The sequence below is a fragment of the Ruditapes philippinarum genome, unplaced genomic scaffold (genome assembly GCF_026571515.1).
Source record: "Ruditapes philippinarum isolate M1 unplaced genomic scaffold, ASM2657151v2 ctg565_1_1_1_1, whole genome shotgun sequence".
Lineage (NCBI taxonomy): Eukaryota > Metazoa > Mollusca > Bivalvia > Venerida > Veneridae > Ruditapes > Ruditapes philippinarum.
This window is the reverse complement of record NW_026854120.1, coordinates 178,677-198,612: the sequence shown is the minus strand read 5'-3', so window position 1 is coordinate 198,612 and position 19,936 is coordinate 178,677. Positions and strand designations below refer to the sequence as shown.

The 19,936-nt window shown below is 34.3% G+C and overlaps 1 protein-coding gene across 1 annotated transcript; it reads left to right on the top strand.

Annotated features, from left to right (window-relative positions):
- The first annotated feature begins 13 nt into the window (after positions 1 to 13).
- On the top strand, positions 14 to 17,991 carry LOC132739003 (sideroflexin-5-like). Its single transcript, XM_060726642.1, has 11 exons — positions 14 to 196; positions 2,565 to 2,633; positions 4,859 to 4,963; positions 5,773 to 5,827; positions 8,807 to 8,832; positions 14,685 to 14,795; positions 15,003 to 15,068; positions 15,452 to 15,542; positions 15,791 to 15,906; positions 16,324 to 16,409; positions 17,814 to 17,991. The coding sequence occupies exons 1-11, from the start codon at positions 152 to 154 to the stop codon at positions 17,974 to 17,976; spliced, it is 933 nt and encodes a 310-aa protein (XP_060582625.1). The 5' UTR covers positions 14 to 151; the 3' UTR covers positions 17,977 to 17,991.
- Positions 17,992 to 19,936: the final 1,945 nt, after the last annotated feature.

The window sequence follows — 19,936 nt, the reverse complement described above, 5'->3', positions numbered from 1 at the left end:
CTCACGTGACAACACGAGTTGTCGATCTTGAGTGACCTACATCTGAAAATGGGCTGAAAAAGTAAACACAAGTCACGTTTCATTGTCATATTTTAAAGAAATAATTCAAGCGTTCAAAGTCACTGTCACCACTTAGATTTTATTGCTCAAAATGGAATATCCACCGTTTTTACTGGGACAATCAAGATTTGACCAGGTAAATTGATCATTAAGTACTAAATTTCAATTTATTTATATGCATACTGCTTCACGGTAGACAGACGTTTCACTATTGAGACAGTTCACACCAAGACGGTTCACACCAAGACGTTTCACTCCCAAATGGGAGTGAAACGTCTTGAAGACGTTTCACTCCCTTTTTATACCAAAATTTTCTAAGACTTATGATATACTAAAATAAATAGACCATATATTTAATAAAAATTAATTTCACTTTTTGTTAATGCCTATTTACTCCATACTTAAGTTTGTGTATCATAATTGTTATCCCTGCATGTTTCTATATTTGTTATTAAACATCATAACATGTGAAACTGGTAAGAATGCATTATTTTTGTTATCATAAATTCTTTTTAAACAGTAAATTATATTTTATAGACAAAATAATGAAATTTTAGACCATGTATTATGTACGTATATGTAGAAGGTTTAAACCTTTGTCAAGCAGTACCTATATAGATAAGTAATTTAACTTAATGGCCATTGCAATCAGAAATGCCTTTAGATAAAATTAAAATAAAAGCATTGGGACTTTTTCAATATTTGTGACGTAAAATCATTATTTTGTGACTAAAATTCAATATAAAAGAAAAATTGTCTTTCATAACATGAGCCATCTTAAATCATAATAAAACTGATGATATTAAAGAATGATGATATTAAATATCAGAGAAGTTGCATGAAAACATATTAAAATTTACATACATTGTGGTTCATGTTCTTCTTCTTTATTTTTTTTTATTTTAATTATTTTTTTTGTGGGGGGGGGGGGGATATATGTTGGAGACTGGATATAATTGTATTATCTTATAGTTCTTTACAGCTGTTAATGATAAGAATTCATTGGTGATTTTCTTTGCATTAAGTATATATTTGCTGCATTCTGCAAATTTTCTAAAATAATTTATGTATATATCGGATTAAATATTATTTTAATTTGTTATATAAACAAAACTTATAATGGAGAAGTTTCTGTTTCCAAGACTTTTGCTTTAATTGGATGTCATCTATAAACAATTTTTATGGTCCAATAAACAACTGATTAGTAAACTGTTGATGCTAAAGTGCAGTGTTTATACAACTGATTTAATAGTGATGTCAAACTGTTAGTTGTTGGTCTCAGTGTTTATACAACTAATTGGGTGATGAGATTACTGTTAACACCACAATTACCTACGTTTGTTTAATGGCTACTTTTTAATAAATTAATAAAGAAAAATTCAAAAGAATAATTAATTTTATACAAATCTTTTGCATATCATCGTTTAAGATACATGAAATAACAAATATTTTAATTTTATAATATTATTACTATATAATTGATATTTTTTATTATTTTAACAATATTTTTTTTGATAGAAATAATTGATATCAAGTTAATGGCATTATTTCCATGTGACATTTTTTATTAAAGTACTAATGACAATATTATTCTCAAGAGTTTATATTATAGTTTATATAAGTAAATTAGTTACTTAGTATGAATTCCTTTTTAACAAAAATTATTGTGTGTTTTATTTTGAGTAACCAACATCACCTATTAAACCATTTTTCAATGCAACAAAAATAAAAAATGTATATTACAGAACCTTAATTGCTTATCTACAACAGAAAAACATACATCAATATAAATAATCAATCCTGATATGGCTATTAAAAATGGAAATAAATTTGTTAATTTCCCTAAAAAATATCTAAAAAAATGGGAGTGAAACGTCCATACAATTGACAAATTGGGAGTGAAACGTCTAGGTGTGAACCGTCTTGGGAGTGAAACGTCTCAATAGTGAAATGTCTTGGGAGTGAAACGTCTGACATTCCTGCTTCACTGCTTAATTCAGCTGTAATTGTTGCATTCTCAGTGTTATAATATTGCACGAATTTCTCATGCAACTGGTTGGTGCATGTACATATTTCAGGAATTTAGGGATCCCAACAACATAGATGTTATTTTAGAGAAATGCTTTAGTAGAGAATTAGTTAAAGTTTGTTTCTATTTTTATTTTGTAAAAACTTCTTAAGTTTTTATTAGGCCTACTGAAATGTGTATTTATTTTGTATTTTTAAACATGATTTATCTATGAAAAGAATAAAGGAAATCATTTGATTTTTTTATTTATGAAAGAAGTGTTCCTTGTTCACTTTGGTATGCATGCAAATTTTGATCATAGTAAATTTATTCATCATATCATGTAGAAAATTTTAAATTGTTAATATTATTTTTAAAAAGTGGTAACAACCAATTCTAAGTGAATTAAAGGAGTGAGGTTTCCACACAAAGAAGGGTATTTCAGATAGAATTGATGCTTGATTTTATGTAACCCAAAAATTTTATTCATTTTCAGACCAAGTTTTCAGGACGTCTGCGACATTTACTTGATATTACAGATCCAAGAACTCTATTTACATCAAAAGTTGGTATTTAAAAATTCATGCAAATTTAAACAAGTCTAAACTTAAGGTTTAGGGGACAATACTGACAAGTAAATCTGTCAGATGATTTTTTTAGCCTCGCCTTTTAATAAAAAAGGTGCCCCTCCCATCAGCGTGAGCATTGGCGTTGGTTTACCTTTTTGTTAAGGTTCATTTTCTCAGAAACTATAAAGGCTATTCATTTCAAACTTAGTACATGTTTATATTGTTGATATACATGTTAATTGAAATAAATATGACACCATTTCAGAAGGGTAGATAATCCTAAATTTATTTTTGCAAAGTTATGCCCCTTTTTTACCCATTTTAAGTCTAAGGTCAATTTCTTAAAAACTGTCAGTTAATCACTTCAAACTTTGACCACTTGTTCAACTTTTTAAGTTGGAATACATTTTAAAGGGCAGGTAACTTTATAATTTACTTTATTATGCCCCCGCCATGTAATGGCCGGGGCATATAGTGTTACCCTGTTCCTTCATTCCGTCCTTCCATCCTTCCGTCCTTCTGTCATTCCGTCATCATCAGTTTCTGTTCATTATCTTAAAAACGGTTGCACACATTCAACTCAAATTTGACATATGGATATGTCATGAGAAAATACAGGTCAAGTTCGAATTTGGTCATGGTTCGATGATTTTTGGCAGAGTTATGCCCCTTTTACTTTGAAAATAATATGAAATTTCAGTTTCCGTTCATTATCTCCCCAACGGTACAACACATTCAACTCAAACTTGACATATGGATATGTCATGAGAAAATACAGGTCAAGTTCGAATTTGGTCAGGGTTCGATGATTTTTGGCAGAGTTATGCCCCTTTTACTTTAAAAATAATATGAAATTTTCAGTTTCCGTTCATTATCTCCCCAAAGGTACAACACATTCCACTCAAACTTGACATATGGATGCGTAAAAGGAATGCGCAGGCCAAGTTCAAATTTGGTCATGGTTCAATGATTTTTGGCAGAGTTATGCCCCTTTCACTTTGAAAGTAATATGAAATTTTCAGTTTCCGTTTATTATCTCCCCAATGGTACAACACATTCAACTCAAATTTGACATATGGATATGTTTTTGGAATGCCCAGGCCAAGTTCAAATTTGGTCATGGTTCAATGATTTTTGGCAGAGTAATGCCCCTTTCACTTTGAAAATATGAAATTTACAGTTTCTGTTCATTATCTACCCAACAGTGTTACATATTCAACTTAAATTTGACATATGGATATGTCAAAGGAATGGGCAGGTCAAGTTGGAATTTGGTCATGGTTTGATGATTTTTTGGCAGAGTTATGTCCCTTTCACTTTGAAAATAATATAGATACATTTGTACATCTTAGGAATAAGCAGTTTAAGTTTGAATTTGGTCGTGGTTCAATGATTTTAGACAAACTTATCTTTCCTGAATGTTGGAAAAATTTTGAACTTTCAGTTTCAGCAATCATACTTTTAGCCATTATTTTGGCTACAAATATGCAATATGCTATTTTTAAAAGGTTAAGACTGAATAATTTCAGTGCCTTGAACATTGTATGAAATTGGTCTGTGTTAACATTGAAAAGTTTTAAGGGCTTTGAACTTAAAATAAAAAAAATAATTAATGCACCATCTGAAATTTTGGCTGCATGCGGGGGCATCCGTGGCATGATGACACATTTCTAGTTCAAACTTGAAATATTTGTTGACTATCAAGGGCAGGTAATTCTGCTAATCACATTTTCAATTATGGTAATGAATGTATAATACCAACTGAAGTTAATGCAGGCAGCAGCACATCTCCAGATTAATAAACTTACCTTCAAAAAAGAAATCAAACTTGAGAAAAATACTTAAGTAATGCATTAATATTAACAATATAGGGCATTTTGTATTTAAAATGAAAATAATATTCATGATGTGTAGTATTTTGTCACCCAAAGCTTTTGTTTCATTTGGCAATTTAAATCATTTTATAATGTACAATGAATCAAGGTCAAAGTATGTAAATACATCTGCTTCCTGTACTAGCAAAACATGATTCAAGTTAAATTGTATAAGCTCGGAACAAATGATAATGTGATTAGAACAGAAAGGGGCTTGTGCTTGCAAGAAATCAATATTTACGATAGAGTGATTCTGTTTCTACAGTGTGAAGGTGTTTTCTTGATTTTTTATCACTTCGTTTGTAGAAATATTCTATCTATTTAAACTGAATTTTTTTTTATTATAGTCAGAACTGAAAAAGTGTGTAGATTTATTAGATGACTTCAAGAATGATCGTCTTCCAGAAGGAGTCACAAATAAACAGCTATGGGAGGCTCAAAAAGTGAAACAGGTAAAATGGATTATTTATTATTTCTAGGCAAAAAAAATAGTACTTTGTTTCTGGTTTTCAACCAAAAACACCTACATTTAGCATTACCATCAACACAATGGCTCAATCAGACCCAGTCTGCAACCTTTTCAATTTAGCCATTTTTGATTTTCTTTAAGTATTCTGTTTTATTTTTTTTTATATTGAATGAATGATATGATTTATATATCAATTTCACTTATTAAAGTCTGTACGTTAATCTACATGTATATTTAGCTTAGATTTTAAGCCCCTCCAAAACACCTGACAATTTGAAACTTTTTAAGAAATTGCTTAAGGATTGTGATCCCTGATGAATCTGTAAATTTTTGAATAATTTTGGGTAATGTTATAATAAATCCGAAGTCAATCTTAACTCCTTTTAAAAGTTTTTTTTTTATACCAATATGGTGGCTGCGAGGCATTCATGCTTAATGGTCTGTAATCATTTTACTTGAAACTGCATACATGCACAAAATGTACAAATCAAGTAGTGCTATTGATTTCAAACCACTTGCCCCTCACGGCTGTGGGTTCGAATCTTGACCGGGACTTTGGATTCTTTCATGTAAGGAAGCTGTTCATCTAGCTTACGGAACGTTGGTGGATCTACTTAGGTGACTGTTCATGCCTGAATTAATGAAGGGCACCCGAGGTGTTCCTCCACCCTTTAAATAGGAAGTCGCCATATGACCTATTCTGTGTGGGTGCAACATATCACCCAACCCCCAAAACAATAAAAAATACACAGCTTGTTATTTCGTAATTTTGTAGATAATTTGTAATTTCAGAGCATCATCCATCCTGACACTGGGGAAAAAATCTTGATGCCATTCAGAATGTCAGGCATGTATACAATTTGATTTAAAATAATACCAAGTTGTTGTTTTTGTAACTGAAAACAAGTTTCTCCAAACATAATGCCTGTGATGTTTTTTGTTGGTCAATAAGGGCTGTATATACAACACAGCTTTTACCTCTGGAATTTGAATACTGTCTATTTCAGGTCTGTGCAAATGTGTGTGTGCATGTGGGGAGGGGGAAGGGGGGCGGCTTAGACTCTGTCTCAGCAGACAGACGTACATGGTTTTTCTTAATCAATTACTGATTATTAATAAAAGAATGCTATATGAATTTAATGTTTTTGGACTAAAGCCAAATTTTGCACTCACCCCTAACTATCATACAGACATTGCAAATTAAAAAGCTTTACAGAACATCAACTGCACTTCTTTGTCTGTGTTTATTGTGAGAAGAAGTGTAAGAAAAAGTGGGGCTTCCTGTTCATTTTTAATTGAAACTAAAAAAAACACAACCTGATACATGTATGAGCTGTGTCATGACAAAACCAAAATAATGGGTTTGCGACCAGCATGGATCCAGACCAGCCTGCGCATCCGCGCAGTCTGATCATCTGATCAGGATCCATGCTGTTCGCTATCAGTTTCTTTACTTGTTACAGCGTCTGTAAGCGAACAGCATGGATCCTGATCAGACTGCGCGGATGCGCAGGCTGGTCTGGATCCATGCTGGTCGCAAACCCATTATGTTGGTTTTGTCGTGACACGGCTCGTATGTTGATGACTTCATTCATGGCAGAAAAGATAATGTATAAGTGGGTTTATACTTTCTAATGAATGAGCATCTTCATGTGATTTAAACAAAAACATTGATGATCAAATTTGCACAAGGGGTAAAGAAATCATTAAGTTAAGTGATTGTTATCTAAAATGAAGTATTGATGAGCATTTGGATACAGCCTCCGATCAAAGATGAGGTGAAAGTTTAAGAGGTTAATTTGTAAATTTTTTGCAGGAAAAAGTGTTGTAAGATGAGAATTACATAGGGTGATGGCATGATTCATTTAAGTATGATTTTAGTTAATTAAAGTTAGTTAAAGGTTATATTTTGTTTGCTTTACATATACTTGTACTTGGTTCACTTGTTATAATCTGTGTTCACTTGTTACATGTTTTATGTATATTTAATTTACACACTATTAGTTATGTTTTGTTGATTAAAATGCTGCTATATTATTTGTTATGTTGGTTGACAAAAATTTGTCATATTTGATATTAGGTTTATTAACAGGATATATTTTTTATCTTCATTTTTAGCTCACCTGTCACATGACAGGGTGAGCTTTTGTGATCGCTTTTCATCCGGCGTCCGTCCATCCGTAAACTTTTACTTTAAATGACATCTCCTCATAAACCACCAAGCCAATTTCATCCAAACTTCACAGGAATGTTCCTTTGGTGGTCACCTTTAAAAATTGTTCAAAGAATTTAATTCCATGGCAACAGAAAGAAAAAACTTTAAATATCTTCTTTTACAAAACCTTAAGAGCTAGAGCTTAGATATTTTGCATGAAACATCTTCTAGTAAGTGTCTACCAAGTTTGTTCAAATAAAAGCCCTGGGGTCAAAATTGGCCCCGCCCCAGGGGGTCATTGATTTTCCCTATATGCATATAGTAAAAACTTAAAAAATCTTCTTTTAAAGAACCCAAAGAGCTAGAGCTAAGATATTTAGCATGAAACATCTTCTAATGAGTGTCTACCAAGTTTGTTCAAATAAAAGCCCCGGGGTCAAAATTGGCCCTGCCCCAGGGGGGTCATTGATTTTCCCTATAAGTATATGCATATAGTAAAAACTTAAAAAAATCTTCTTTTAAAGAACTCAAAGAGCTAGAGCTAAGATATTTAGCATGAAACATGTTCTAATGGGTGTCTACCAAGTTTGTTCAAATAAAAGCCCTGGGGTCAAAATTGGTCCGGCCCCGGGGGTCATTGATTTTCCTTATACGTGTATAGCAAAAACTTAAAAAATCTTCTTTGGATAAACAAATAGCTAGAGTTTAGATATTAAGCATTAATTATCTTCTAGTGAGTGTCTACAAAGTTTGTTCAAATAAAAGGCCTGGGGTCAAAATTGGCCCCGCCCCGGGGGTCATTGATTTACCTTATATGTGTATAGCAAAAACTTAAAAATCTTCTTTTAAAAAACCCAAATAGCTAGAGTTTAGATATTAAGCATTCAACATCTTCTAGTAAGTGTCTACAAAGATTGTTCAAATAAAAGCCCTGGGGTAAAAACTGGCCCCGCCCCAGGGGTGTCATTGTTTTTAACTATATGTGTATAGTAAAAACTTAAAAATCTTTTTTTTAAAAACCCAATGAGTTAGAGGCTTAGCTTAGATGGTTAGCATGAAACATCCTCTTATGGGTGTCTACCAAGTTTGTTCAAATAAAAGCCCTTGGGTTAAAATTGGCTTTGCCAGGGGGGGGGGGAGGCTATATACAGGTGAGCGACCTCAGGGCCATCATGGCCCTCTTGTTTTATCATGCTGTGTAATTCTCTGTGACAAGTGACATTGAGTCGAACAGTCCTCACTGCTGATTCAGAAATCATTTAGGATTAGCGGCATTAGATCGCCGTGAAATTGGCAATTACTAGTTTGTTATCCAGGATACCCAGTTAGGTGAATCAACAGTCAAGATATATGACTAAATAATGTGTTGAAATTGGCAATAAAAAAGAAAAACTGGAAAAGACCCATAGATATGTGTACATGTGATTAATATTTCTCTTTAAGTTTAGGTTTTTGTATGTATACATGTAACAATTATCCACAGGTTTCTTTCCTATGCATATTCTGTGTTCTAAGGTTTACATGTTATGTTACACAGAAATTTGAAATAAAATTTTGTGCATTTGAAATTGTTGAAAGTTAACAGATAACAATGGTTGGTTTACATTTTAGGTTATGTATGATTGCAGGATATAGTTTGTTTGTTCACATATCTATTTTGTATGCTTACAGGTTATGTACCTTTTGGCACACCAATTGTAAGTATCAGTCATATATTATTTCAGAAATTTGTTAGTTTTACTGCAATTACCCAGGCCTTGAGAATACTTTGCAAATGATAATGTCCAGAACATGTAGAGCATCACTTGGCCAAGAAATGATTACGGTCTGTGACTTTAAATCACCTGCCACTCACCACTGTGGGTCCAAATCTCACTAGGGGCTTAGGATAGTCCTACTTTCATCTGAGGAAGCTATCCAGCAAATAAACACAAGTTCAGTGTTACTACTTTTCTGAAATAAAAAAAGAGAGATATTGTCTTCTGCCATCAATAAAGCTTGAACATTCCCATGTGATATGGCCTTCCCATTGTTGTGACTTAAAACTCAAACTTAAAAAATAAAGATAAATGTAGTCATGAAAGACATAAGCATATACTATATATAACATAACTGACAAAACTTGATTGTTTCTGTGTAAATTGTACATAGGAAATATTCGTTACCCTTAAGGTACCGGAGCGATAAGTACTGACCTTACTGAGTATGATCAAGAATACATTGTAGATTTTAAAGATGTAATCTTATTAAACAGTTTAACAATTAAATCATTTATTGTGTCGCCTCTACGGAGTAGTGGCGACATATAGGGATCACTTCTCCGTCGTCTGTCTGTCCGTCTGTCTGTCTGTCTGTCTGTCCGTCTGTCTGTCTGTCTGTCTGTCTGTCCGTCCGTCCGTCACAAAACTTGTCCGGACTACTGCTCATAAACTACTGGTGCAATTTCATCCAAACTTTACAGGAATGATCAGTACCAAGTCTAGTTGTGCATATTGTCAGCATTTTCCGGTTCAGTGATTTTTGTCAGAGTTATGGCCCTTTAATAATTTTTATGCCCCCATTTCGAAGAAAAGGGGGTATATTGCTTTGCACTTGTCGGTCCGTCGGTCTGTCGGTCCGTCGGTCCGTAGACCAAATGGTTTCCGAGTGATAACTAAAGAACCCTTAGGCCTAGGAACTTCAAACTTGGTATGGTGATTGGTCATGACCAGTAGATGACCCCTATTGATTTTGGGGTCAAGGGGTCAAAGGTCAAGGTCACATTGACCTTGTAAGCAAAAACGGTTTCCGATCAATAACTAAAGAACCTTAAGACCTAGGAACTTCAAACTTGGTATGGTGATTGGTCATGATCAGTAGATGACCCCTATTGATTTTGGGGTCAAGGGGTCAAAGGTCAAGGTCACATTGACCTTGTAAGCAAAAACGGTTTCCGATCAATAACTAAAGAACCTTAAGGCCTAGGAACTTCAAACTTGGTATTGTGATTGGTCATGATCAGCAGATGACCCCTATTGATTTTGGGGTCAAGGGGTCAAAGGTCAAGGTCACATTGACCTTGTAAACAAAAACGGTTTCTGATCAATAACTAAAGAACTTTAAGGCCTAGGAACTTCAAACTTGGTATGGTGATTGGTCATGATCAGTAGATGAACCCTATTGATTTTGGGGTCAAGGGGTCAAAGGTCAAGGTCACATTGACCTTGTAAGCAAAAACGGTGTCCGATCAATAACTAAAGAACTTTAAGGCCTAGGAACTTCAAACTTGGTATGGTGATTGGTAATGATCAGTAGATGACCCCTATTGATTTTGGGGTCAAGGGGTCAAAGGTCAAGGTCACATTGACCTTGAAAGCAAAAAACGGTTTCCGATCAATAACTAAAGAACTTTAAGGCCTAGGAACTTCAAATTTGGTATGGTGATTGGTCATGATCAGTAGATGACCCCTATTGATTTTGGGGTCAAAGGTCAAGGTCACATTGACCTCTTGGGTAAAAACGGTTTCTGATCAATAACAAAAGAACCCTTAGGCCTAGGAACTTCAAACTTGGTATGGTGATTGGTCATGACCAGCAGATGACCCCTATTAATTTTGGCATTAAGGGTCAAAGGTCAAGGTCACATTGACCTTGTAGGTAAAAAACGGTTTCCGATCAGTAACAAAGAACCCTTAGGCCTAGGGACTTCAAACTTGATATGGTGATTGGTCATGATCAGTAGATGACCCCTATTGATTTTTTGGGTCAAGGGGTCAAAGGTCAAGGTCACATTGACCTCTTAGTAAAAAACGGTTTCCGATCAATAACTAAAGAACCCTTAGGCCTAGGAACTTCAAACTTGGTATGGTGATTGGTCATGACCAGCAGATGACTCCTATCGATATTGGGGTTAAGGGGTCAAAGGGCAAGGTCACATTGACCTTGTAGGAAAGAAATGCTTTCCAATCAATAACTTAAGAACCCTTAAGCCTAGGAACTTCAAACTTTGGTATGGTGATTGTCATGACCAGCAGATGACCTATTGATTTTTGGGTCAAGGGTCAAAGGTCAAGGTCACATTGACCTCTAAGGTAAAAACGGTTTCCGATCAATAACTAAAGAACCCTTAGGCCTAGGAACTTCAAACTTGGTATGGTGATTGGTCATGACCAGCAGATGACCCCTATTGATATTGGGGTTAAGGGGTCAAAGGGCAAGGTCACATTGACCTTGTAGGTAAAAATGCTTTCCAATCAATAACTTAAGAACCCTTAGGCCTAGGAACTTCAAACTTGTATGGTGATTGGTCATGACCAGCAGATGACCTATTGATTTTGGGGTCAAGGAGTCAAAGGTCAAGGTCTCAGTGACCTTGTAGGTAAAAACGGTTTCCGATCATTTAACTAAAAACGCTTAGGCCTAGGAACTTCAAACTTTGTATGATGATTGGTCGTGACCAGCAGATGACCCCTATTGAGTTTTGGGTCAAGGGGCCAAAGGTCAATGTCACATTGACCTTGTAAGTAAAAACGGTTTCTGATCAATAACTTAAGAACGCTTAGGCCTAGGAACTTCAAACTTGGTATGGTGATTTGTCATGACCAGCAGATGACCCCTATTGATTTTGGGATCAAGGGTCAAAGGTCAAGGTCACATTGACATTGTAAGTAAAAACGGTTTCTGATCAATAACTAAAGAACGCTTCGGCCTAGGAACTTCAAACTTGGCATGGTGATTGGTCATGACCAGCAGATGACCCCTATTGATTTTGAGGTCAAAGGTCAAGTTCACATTGACCTTGTATGTTAAAATGGTTTTCGATCAATAACTAAAGAACCCTTAGGCCTAGGAACTTCAAACTTGGTATGGTGATTGGTCATGACCAGCAGATGACCTATTGATTTTGGGGTCAAGGGGTCAAAGGTCAAGGTCACATTGACCTTGAAGGTAAAAACGGTTTCCGATCAATTTACTAAAAACCCTTAGGCCTAGGAACTTCAAACTTTGTATGATGATTGGTCGTGACCAGCAGATGACCCCTATTGAGTTTTGGGTCAAGGGGTCAAAGGTTAAGGTCATGACCAGTAGATACTTGATAGCCCTTATTAATTGTTTGATCACTGGGTCAGAAGTCATGCATAATAACCTTATCACATGACTAATTGGCTGCTGATAGGGGGCATACATGTTTTACAAACATATCTTGTTAATTTTAAAGTTTGTCCGGACTACTTCTCTTATACCACTAATGCAATTTCAATGAAACTTTACAGGATTGATCTGTAGCTCAAGTCCTTGCGCATATTGCACGGGTTTTCCGGTTGAATGATTTTTGGCCGAGTTATGGCCCTTTGACAAAAAGGTCTTTTTTTCTGTCGTTGCCAGATACACAAAAGCTTGTCCGGACTACTCCTCATAAACTACTGGTGCAATTTCATCCAAACTTTACAGGAATGATCAGTACCAAGTCTAGTTGTGCATATTGTCAGCATTTTCCGGTTCAATGATTTTTGTCAGAGTTATGGCCCTTTAATAATTTTTATTTTTAAAGTTTGTCCGGACTACTTCTCTTATACCACTAATGCAATTTCAATGAAACTTTACAGGATTGATCTGTAGCTCAAGTCCTTGCGCATATTGCACGGGTTTTCCGGTTGAATGATTTTTGGCCGAGTTATGGCCCTTTGATAAAAAGGTCTTTTTTTCTGTGTGTTGCCAGATACGCAAAAGCTTGTCCGGACTACTCCTCATAAACTACTGGTGCAATTTTATCCAAACTTTACAGGAATGATCAGTACCAAGTCTAGTTGTGCACTGTCCGTCTGTCACAAAATTTGTCCCAACATGAAATTGGCCATCATGGGGCGACACATGTGATTACTGATCGCTCTTGTCTATAATTCTGTGTGGGTCGCTTAAATTCAAAGACCATATCTGACATTCAAGTTATTATACCCCTGCACAACAAAAGTTGTAAGGGGGGTATACTGGAATCAGCTTGTCCGTCCGGCCGTCTCTTGTCCGTCAGTCCGGCCGTTCGTCAGTTTTTCCTTGTCCGCCCAATAACTTAAGATTCCTTTGACCCATAGTCTTCATATTTTGTATTTAGATTGGTCATGATGATCCCTAATGATTTTGAGGTCACAGGGTCAAAGGTCAAGGTCTCAGGGGCCTTGACTTAAAAAAGTTTGTCAGCCCAATAACTTAAGTTTCCTTTGACCCACAGTCTTCATATTTGGTATTTAGATTGATCATGATTAGTAGATGATCCCTATTGATTTTGAGGTTACATGGTCAAAGGTCAAGGTCAAAGGGGCCTTGACTTTAAAAAGCTTGTCTGCCCAATAACTTAAGATTCCTTTGACCCATAGTCTTCATATTTGGTATTTAGATTGGTCATGATTAGTAGATGATCCCTATTGATTTTGAGGTCACAGGGTCAAAGGTCAAGGTCACAGGGCCTTGACTTAAAAAAGCTTGTCCGCCAGATAACTTAAGATTCCTTTGACCAACAGTCCTCATATTTGGTATTTTGATTGGTCATGATTAGTAGATGATCCTTAATGATTTTAAGGATACTGGGTCAAAGATCAAGGTCACAGGGGCCTTGACTAAAAAAGCTTGTCTGCCCAATAACTTAAGATTCCATTGACCCACAGTCTTCATATTTGGTTTTTAGATTGGTCATGATTAGTAGATGATCCCTATTGATTTTAAGATCACTGGGTCAAAGGTCAAGGTCACAGGGGTCTTGATACATAAAAAAGCTTAACACCCATTAACTTAAGATTCCTTTGACACAGTCTTGATATTTGGCATGGAGGTTAGCCATGATTAGTAGATGGTCCCTTTTGATTTTGAGGTCACTGGGTCAAATGTGAAGGTCACAGGGCCTTGACTAAAAAAAACTTGTCTGCCCAATAACTTAAGATTCCTTTGACTCACAGTCTTCATATTTCGTATTTAGATTGGTCATGATAAGTAGATGATCCCTATTGAATTTTAGGTCACTGGGTCAAAGGTCAAGGTCACAGGGGCCTTGATATAAAAAAGCTTGTCCGCTCAATTGCTTAAGAATGCTTTGGTCAACAGTCTTCATATTTAGTATTTAGGTTGTTTATGACTAGTAGATGACCCCTATTGATTTTTAGGTGACTGTGTCAAAGGTCAATGTCACAGGGAATTTTACTATAATAAGCTTGTCTGCTCAGATGCTTAAGAATGTGTATCCACAGTGTATTGATTTTGACATTTTAACATTTGAAGCATGTAGAATACTAAACTTAGTAATTAGAATAACTTAGCAATGCACTGGCTTAGTAACCTCAGATTTGGCAGGGAGGTTGTCCTTGAGTTCTAAATGGCCACTGTTGATTCTGACAAACTGGTATGCCGGGGTATTCACGCCATGACAGTGGCAGTTCTAGTTATTTGCTATTATATGTTATGCTGTTGGATTATTATTACCTAATTTGACATTTAAGTAATTATTTGACATGATATTTTCAGGTTGTTGGAATGTTATTACCTAATTGGACATTCAAGTAATGATATGACATAATATTTACAGGTTGTTGGAATGTTATTACCTAATCTGACATTCAACCAGATGATATTCTGGCAGTGGTTGAATCAAAGTCACAATGCCTGCTTCAACTATTCCAACAGAAATGCTACAAAGGTAAAACAAGAGATATTTTTAGCACTTCTATATTATCATTATTATTATTTATTAAATGCTACATTTTAAAATTGTCTTTAACATGAAAAGAAAGCAAATAACATGTACATGTGTGTAATATTTTGTAATGATAGTAGATAGAAGCATCTTCTATGTATTCCTATTGATAATGTTAGATCCATGATCTTTCTACTGATTACATTTCAGCCAACACCTACAAGTAAATTTGTGATGGGTTATTTAGGGGCAGTAACTAGTGCAATCTCCATAGCAGTAAGTAAACATGGGATTGTCTCCCTTTATTCATTTTTTTTCATCTGATATATAGTCCAATTGAAATTCATAGTAAAAACAAGTTATAATTTTTAACTATTAATAAATTGCTAAGTAACAAAGGAAATAATAAAACTGGATTAGTAAAGATACTGTATCATAACCCCCCTGAACCTTGCTGAATTTCTAAAATGGACTAAACCTGATTCCATTTTGGAACTGTCCATTACCAATCTTGGGTATATGAAGATGAAAATTTAAAGTCAGCCAACAGTGTATAGCTTGATCAGACTGAAAACTTATGGGGAGTCAAAATATTGAATGAAATTCAACAACAGAGATCAAGCATTAGAGATCAGTTATTTATGTTTATATTTTTGCAGGTTGGTTTAAGTAAACTGATTAAAAAGGCAAACAGGTTTAGCCCAGCAACTAAAATGTTCATACAAAAATTTGTACCATTTCCTGCAGTGGGTAAGTGATAGTTGAAACTTATTTTATTCTGGTATTGCTTGAACCTTTCAGACAGACTCTTTTACCACCCTTAACAGTGTTATACTTGAGTTTCATTTGTATAAATTAACAAGGGTCTTAGAGTCTTTCTTTATGTACAAGCAACATAAATATGATATATTTAAGAAGTTTGATTGATAAAAATTATATTTATCACTGAGTATAACCTAAAATAACAAGAACGTATATTTTTTATGCCCATATTTCAGCATCTGCCAACATATGTAATGTCTTGTTGATGAGAAACAATGAGCTAACAGAAGGTATTGAAGTTATGGACAAAAATAACAATGTTGTCGGAACATCAAAAATAGCTGCTAAAAAGGTTTGTTTTAAAAATCTATTGTAAATATTCAGAATTTTCTTTCCTTAAAACTTGGCAAAATTTACATTATAAACAACATTGAATTAAAAGAATATACAATGTATCTTTAAATAGAATAACGGACCTTGTAATACATTGAAATAAAGGACTGTATCTGTAAGTTAAATGTGAAACAAATCCTTAATGTTGTTTTTGTAAAGATAAATAAAGATACTTGTGACCTGCTTTATGTTTCAGACTATGTTGTCCACTGCAGTTACTTGTGTTGTTTTACCAGCACTATGCTGATTATTCCCCCAGTTATTATGCCATTAGTTTATATTTCAGGCCGTGTTGTCCACTGCAACACTTGTGTTGTTCTGCTAGCACCTATACTGATCATTCCCCCAGTTATTGTATTATTATTTTATATTTCAGGCCGTGTTGTCTACTGCAGGTACTCGTGTTGTTCTGCCAGCACCTATACTAATAATTCCACCAGTTATTATGTCAATCTTAGAAAAGTAAGTGATACATTCTTTACTATTTAACCTATCATGCTTAATCCCTTACCTACTTGAATCAATGTGATTAGCCTTTGTCACTAGAATAGAGCTGGGCCAGCCCGCACATTCCTGTAAAGCTACTGTATAAGTGGTTTGCGATGTGGAAATATTTGCGATTTTTGAGACTCCAAATAATTCGCAAATAATTTAGCCCACAAAAGTTACATCAACTTTTGTAAAGTTTTCAGTGGCCATTGATCATTTTACCATTACACCAATGTAATACTATGTAAATATATCCCATTAAAAATAGCATCTCGCTAAATTCAAACAAACATATTTAATTTAATGTTCATTTAATATTTCACACTATGAAATTATAACGAAAAAGGTTCATAGTAAATTGTCAAACTGAACATCTTCTTAATATTTTTTGAATACATTGAAAATAGCTAACACTGACTGGTGACACCTGTTAGAAATATGAAGAACAGGTATCAATAACATCACCAATAACAAAAGAATTATATTCATACAGGTAATAATGTGACAATTGATGATTATTAAAACAAATAAAAACCACTTGCTTGAATACATTTTCTGTATTGGTTAAATGTTTTAATGGCGTTTGTTAAATGATTTTATTCATTTAATTGTTATCACAAGCGTACTAGTATTACGACAATTCCTGAAATCATCCTTTCGCAAATTTTTCCGCACGCAGGAACTCCAGTTTTGGACATTCGCAAACTTTTGTGACGTAAAAATATTCACTTACAAAGTATTTATAGTTTTGTCCAGATTAAATAATGGACAAGCAAATTTAAGATGTTTAGCATGGTAGGCTATTCCTAAACTACATGTACATGTTTATCACATGCCTGTGTCGATTTTGCAACTCCATGGTAAAAATGGTATTGCAAGACATAGTACATATATTTTGAGGTGACTTCATTTGAGTTATACAAACATAGTGTAAAGACCCGCTATATGTTAGCGTTATACTGTAGGTGTGTCAATGAAAAATGACTCTTTTTCACTTTAAACGTTCTTTTTTTTTTGTATGTGATAAATGGAATATTAAATTTCTGTAAGTTCATTACCAAATTTATTGAACTTTTTGAATAAAATAATAATATGCTCGTCAGAGGCTAGCATAATGTAATTTTTTCTAAGTCATTTAAAAATTTGAATTAAGGTTTGAGCAAAAAATATGTTGAAATAAATGATGTATGACAAATAAAGTCATTTGAAAATTTCATTTTATTCTATTTTATTTACAATATTGGCTTTAAAAGCAACCATTTTTAAACAAAACAAAATGAATATTCATCACAAATTATTTGACATTGACACTACTGTGATTGTGAAATTTTCTTTTCATTAATGCAGTTGTGAAACATTTCTAACATGTATTTTCAGGACAAAGTTTTTACAGAGGAATCCTCGATACCATATAGTATTTAATGCAATGGCATGTACACTGTCATTTGGTTTAGCCTTGCCAGCGACCATAGCCTTGTTTCCACAATATGCCTCTGTAAGTTATTATTATTTTAGGTTTCTTTTTATCTTATTTTGTTAAAGGCACATTATGCCTCAGAACTGCTATCAATTATATTTCTCAAAAACTTTTATTTTTGGTGCCTTTTTACAATTTTCAAACATATACATGTGTACTCATTTTCCATATATATGAACTTTTACTACTGTTGCTCTGTCAGCAATTGGTATAATTATAGTGAATAATTATTTTGTATGGAAGTCAAAATACCACTTTGCTTACATTTTGCTACCTTTACAACACATAACTGCACATTCAATGCTTCTTTCTTCAATATCTAAGCATGAAACTTGCTGTAAATTATTTGTTGAAATATTATTAAACATGTGTTTGACATATCAAAAGAATTTTAAAAAAATATGGTATTCTAAGGCATTATGTGTCTTTAAAGAGTACTTAGAGGTCTCCAGGCTGACTGGTTTAGTTAACAGACTAGTAATTACTTACCCCTTCTAGCTGTAGGTTCAAAACTTGCCATAAACTTGTGAGGATGCAATCCAACTAATAAGAGAAGGTCTTGAGGTACTTGTTTACTTTGTGTGTGATTGAGTAATAAGGGTCTTTGACTTCAAACTACTTGCCCCTCACCACTGAGGGCTGCGAATCTTGCCAAGTACAGTAGAACTTCTATGAGTCGAACTTCGATTAGTTGATTTTCTCGATGTGTCAAAGTAAAATGAAAGTCTTGATTTTTTCCCCTATAAATTCCTCATAAAAACCTATATACGAGTCGAAATTTGATATGTGGAATTTTTGATGTGTGAAATTTTTTTCTTGGTCAGTATAGAAGAAAACGAGTACACTGTTTCACAATTAAGTCGAAGTCCTTCGATTATTTTGACACCTTTGATTTGGAGACATTTTTCACACCTTTTCTAGCCGCGAAAATGATTTCCGATCAACTTGTGTGACAGATGTTAATTATGCAGCCATGTGTTCAAACAGCCTTTGTATGCATAAAAATGTGTGATAAAATGCTTTAATTGTTACCATTTAAATTGATGTATTGGTATTTGAAAGTAAATAGTAAGAACTTCTTTCATTTGAGAACATTCGTGACCCAGTATCACGTGATAATCACATGGGATATATTTACTATCAGCTGGTTTAGCTTTCGCCTTTTCCTTTTGTTACACCTTTTGTTACTTGCTTGTAAACATCAACGGCTCGAAATTTTGTCATGAAATTGAGACCGATTTATGAGTTGACGTCCTGATGTGTCAAAGTTTTTACTGAAGTCCCTTCAACCTTGACTTACTGAAGTTCTACAGTACTTTGGATTTTATTCATGTGAAGAAGCTACCCAGCTAGCCTTATGGAATGTTTGTGGTTCTACTCAGGCGCCCGCTCATGCCAGGAATAATCCATGGCGGGATACCTGGGGTCTTCATGCACCATTCGAGTTAGAATGTTATCATATGACCTTTGAAGTGTTGGTGCATTTTGTGTGATAATAATAATAATGCCAAGACAGGGCCATATGTCTTAATCTAACAGTAATACACTACAGCCTCCTACAGCCTCATTATAACGCTCATGTTGGGGTCCAATGTCTCAACATTGAGAAATTACCGCATTACCCCACCCACCGCATATATATATATATAACGCTGACGATTTTTACTTACTGTTCAATGAATATCAACATTATCTTTTTCTTAAACAATTCAATGATATACCTGGAATGTTATATTATGACATTGACAGTGTCACTTTGATTTAGAGTGAGTTGGTTTATAATGGAAGATTTATAATACAATGAATAATTATGTTGATAATGTTTAGTATCAGACATAACAACAAACCAAGAAATAATTATTTATGGTTATTATATGATCTAAAAATAGCTGCAATCTCATTGGTTTAGACAGTAGTCAACAGAACAAATTATAAAATCACATTCACTGGGTGTAGTATATTCACTGGCTGAATTGGATTTTCCCAATCTAAAAATAGAATCAGACTCATATTCAATAATCAT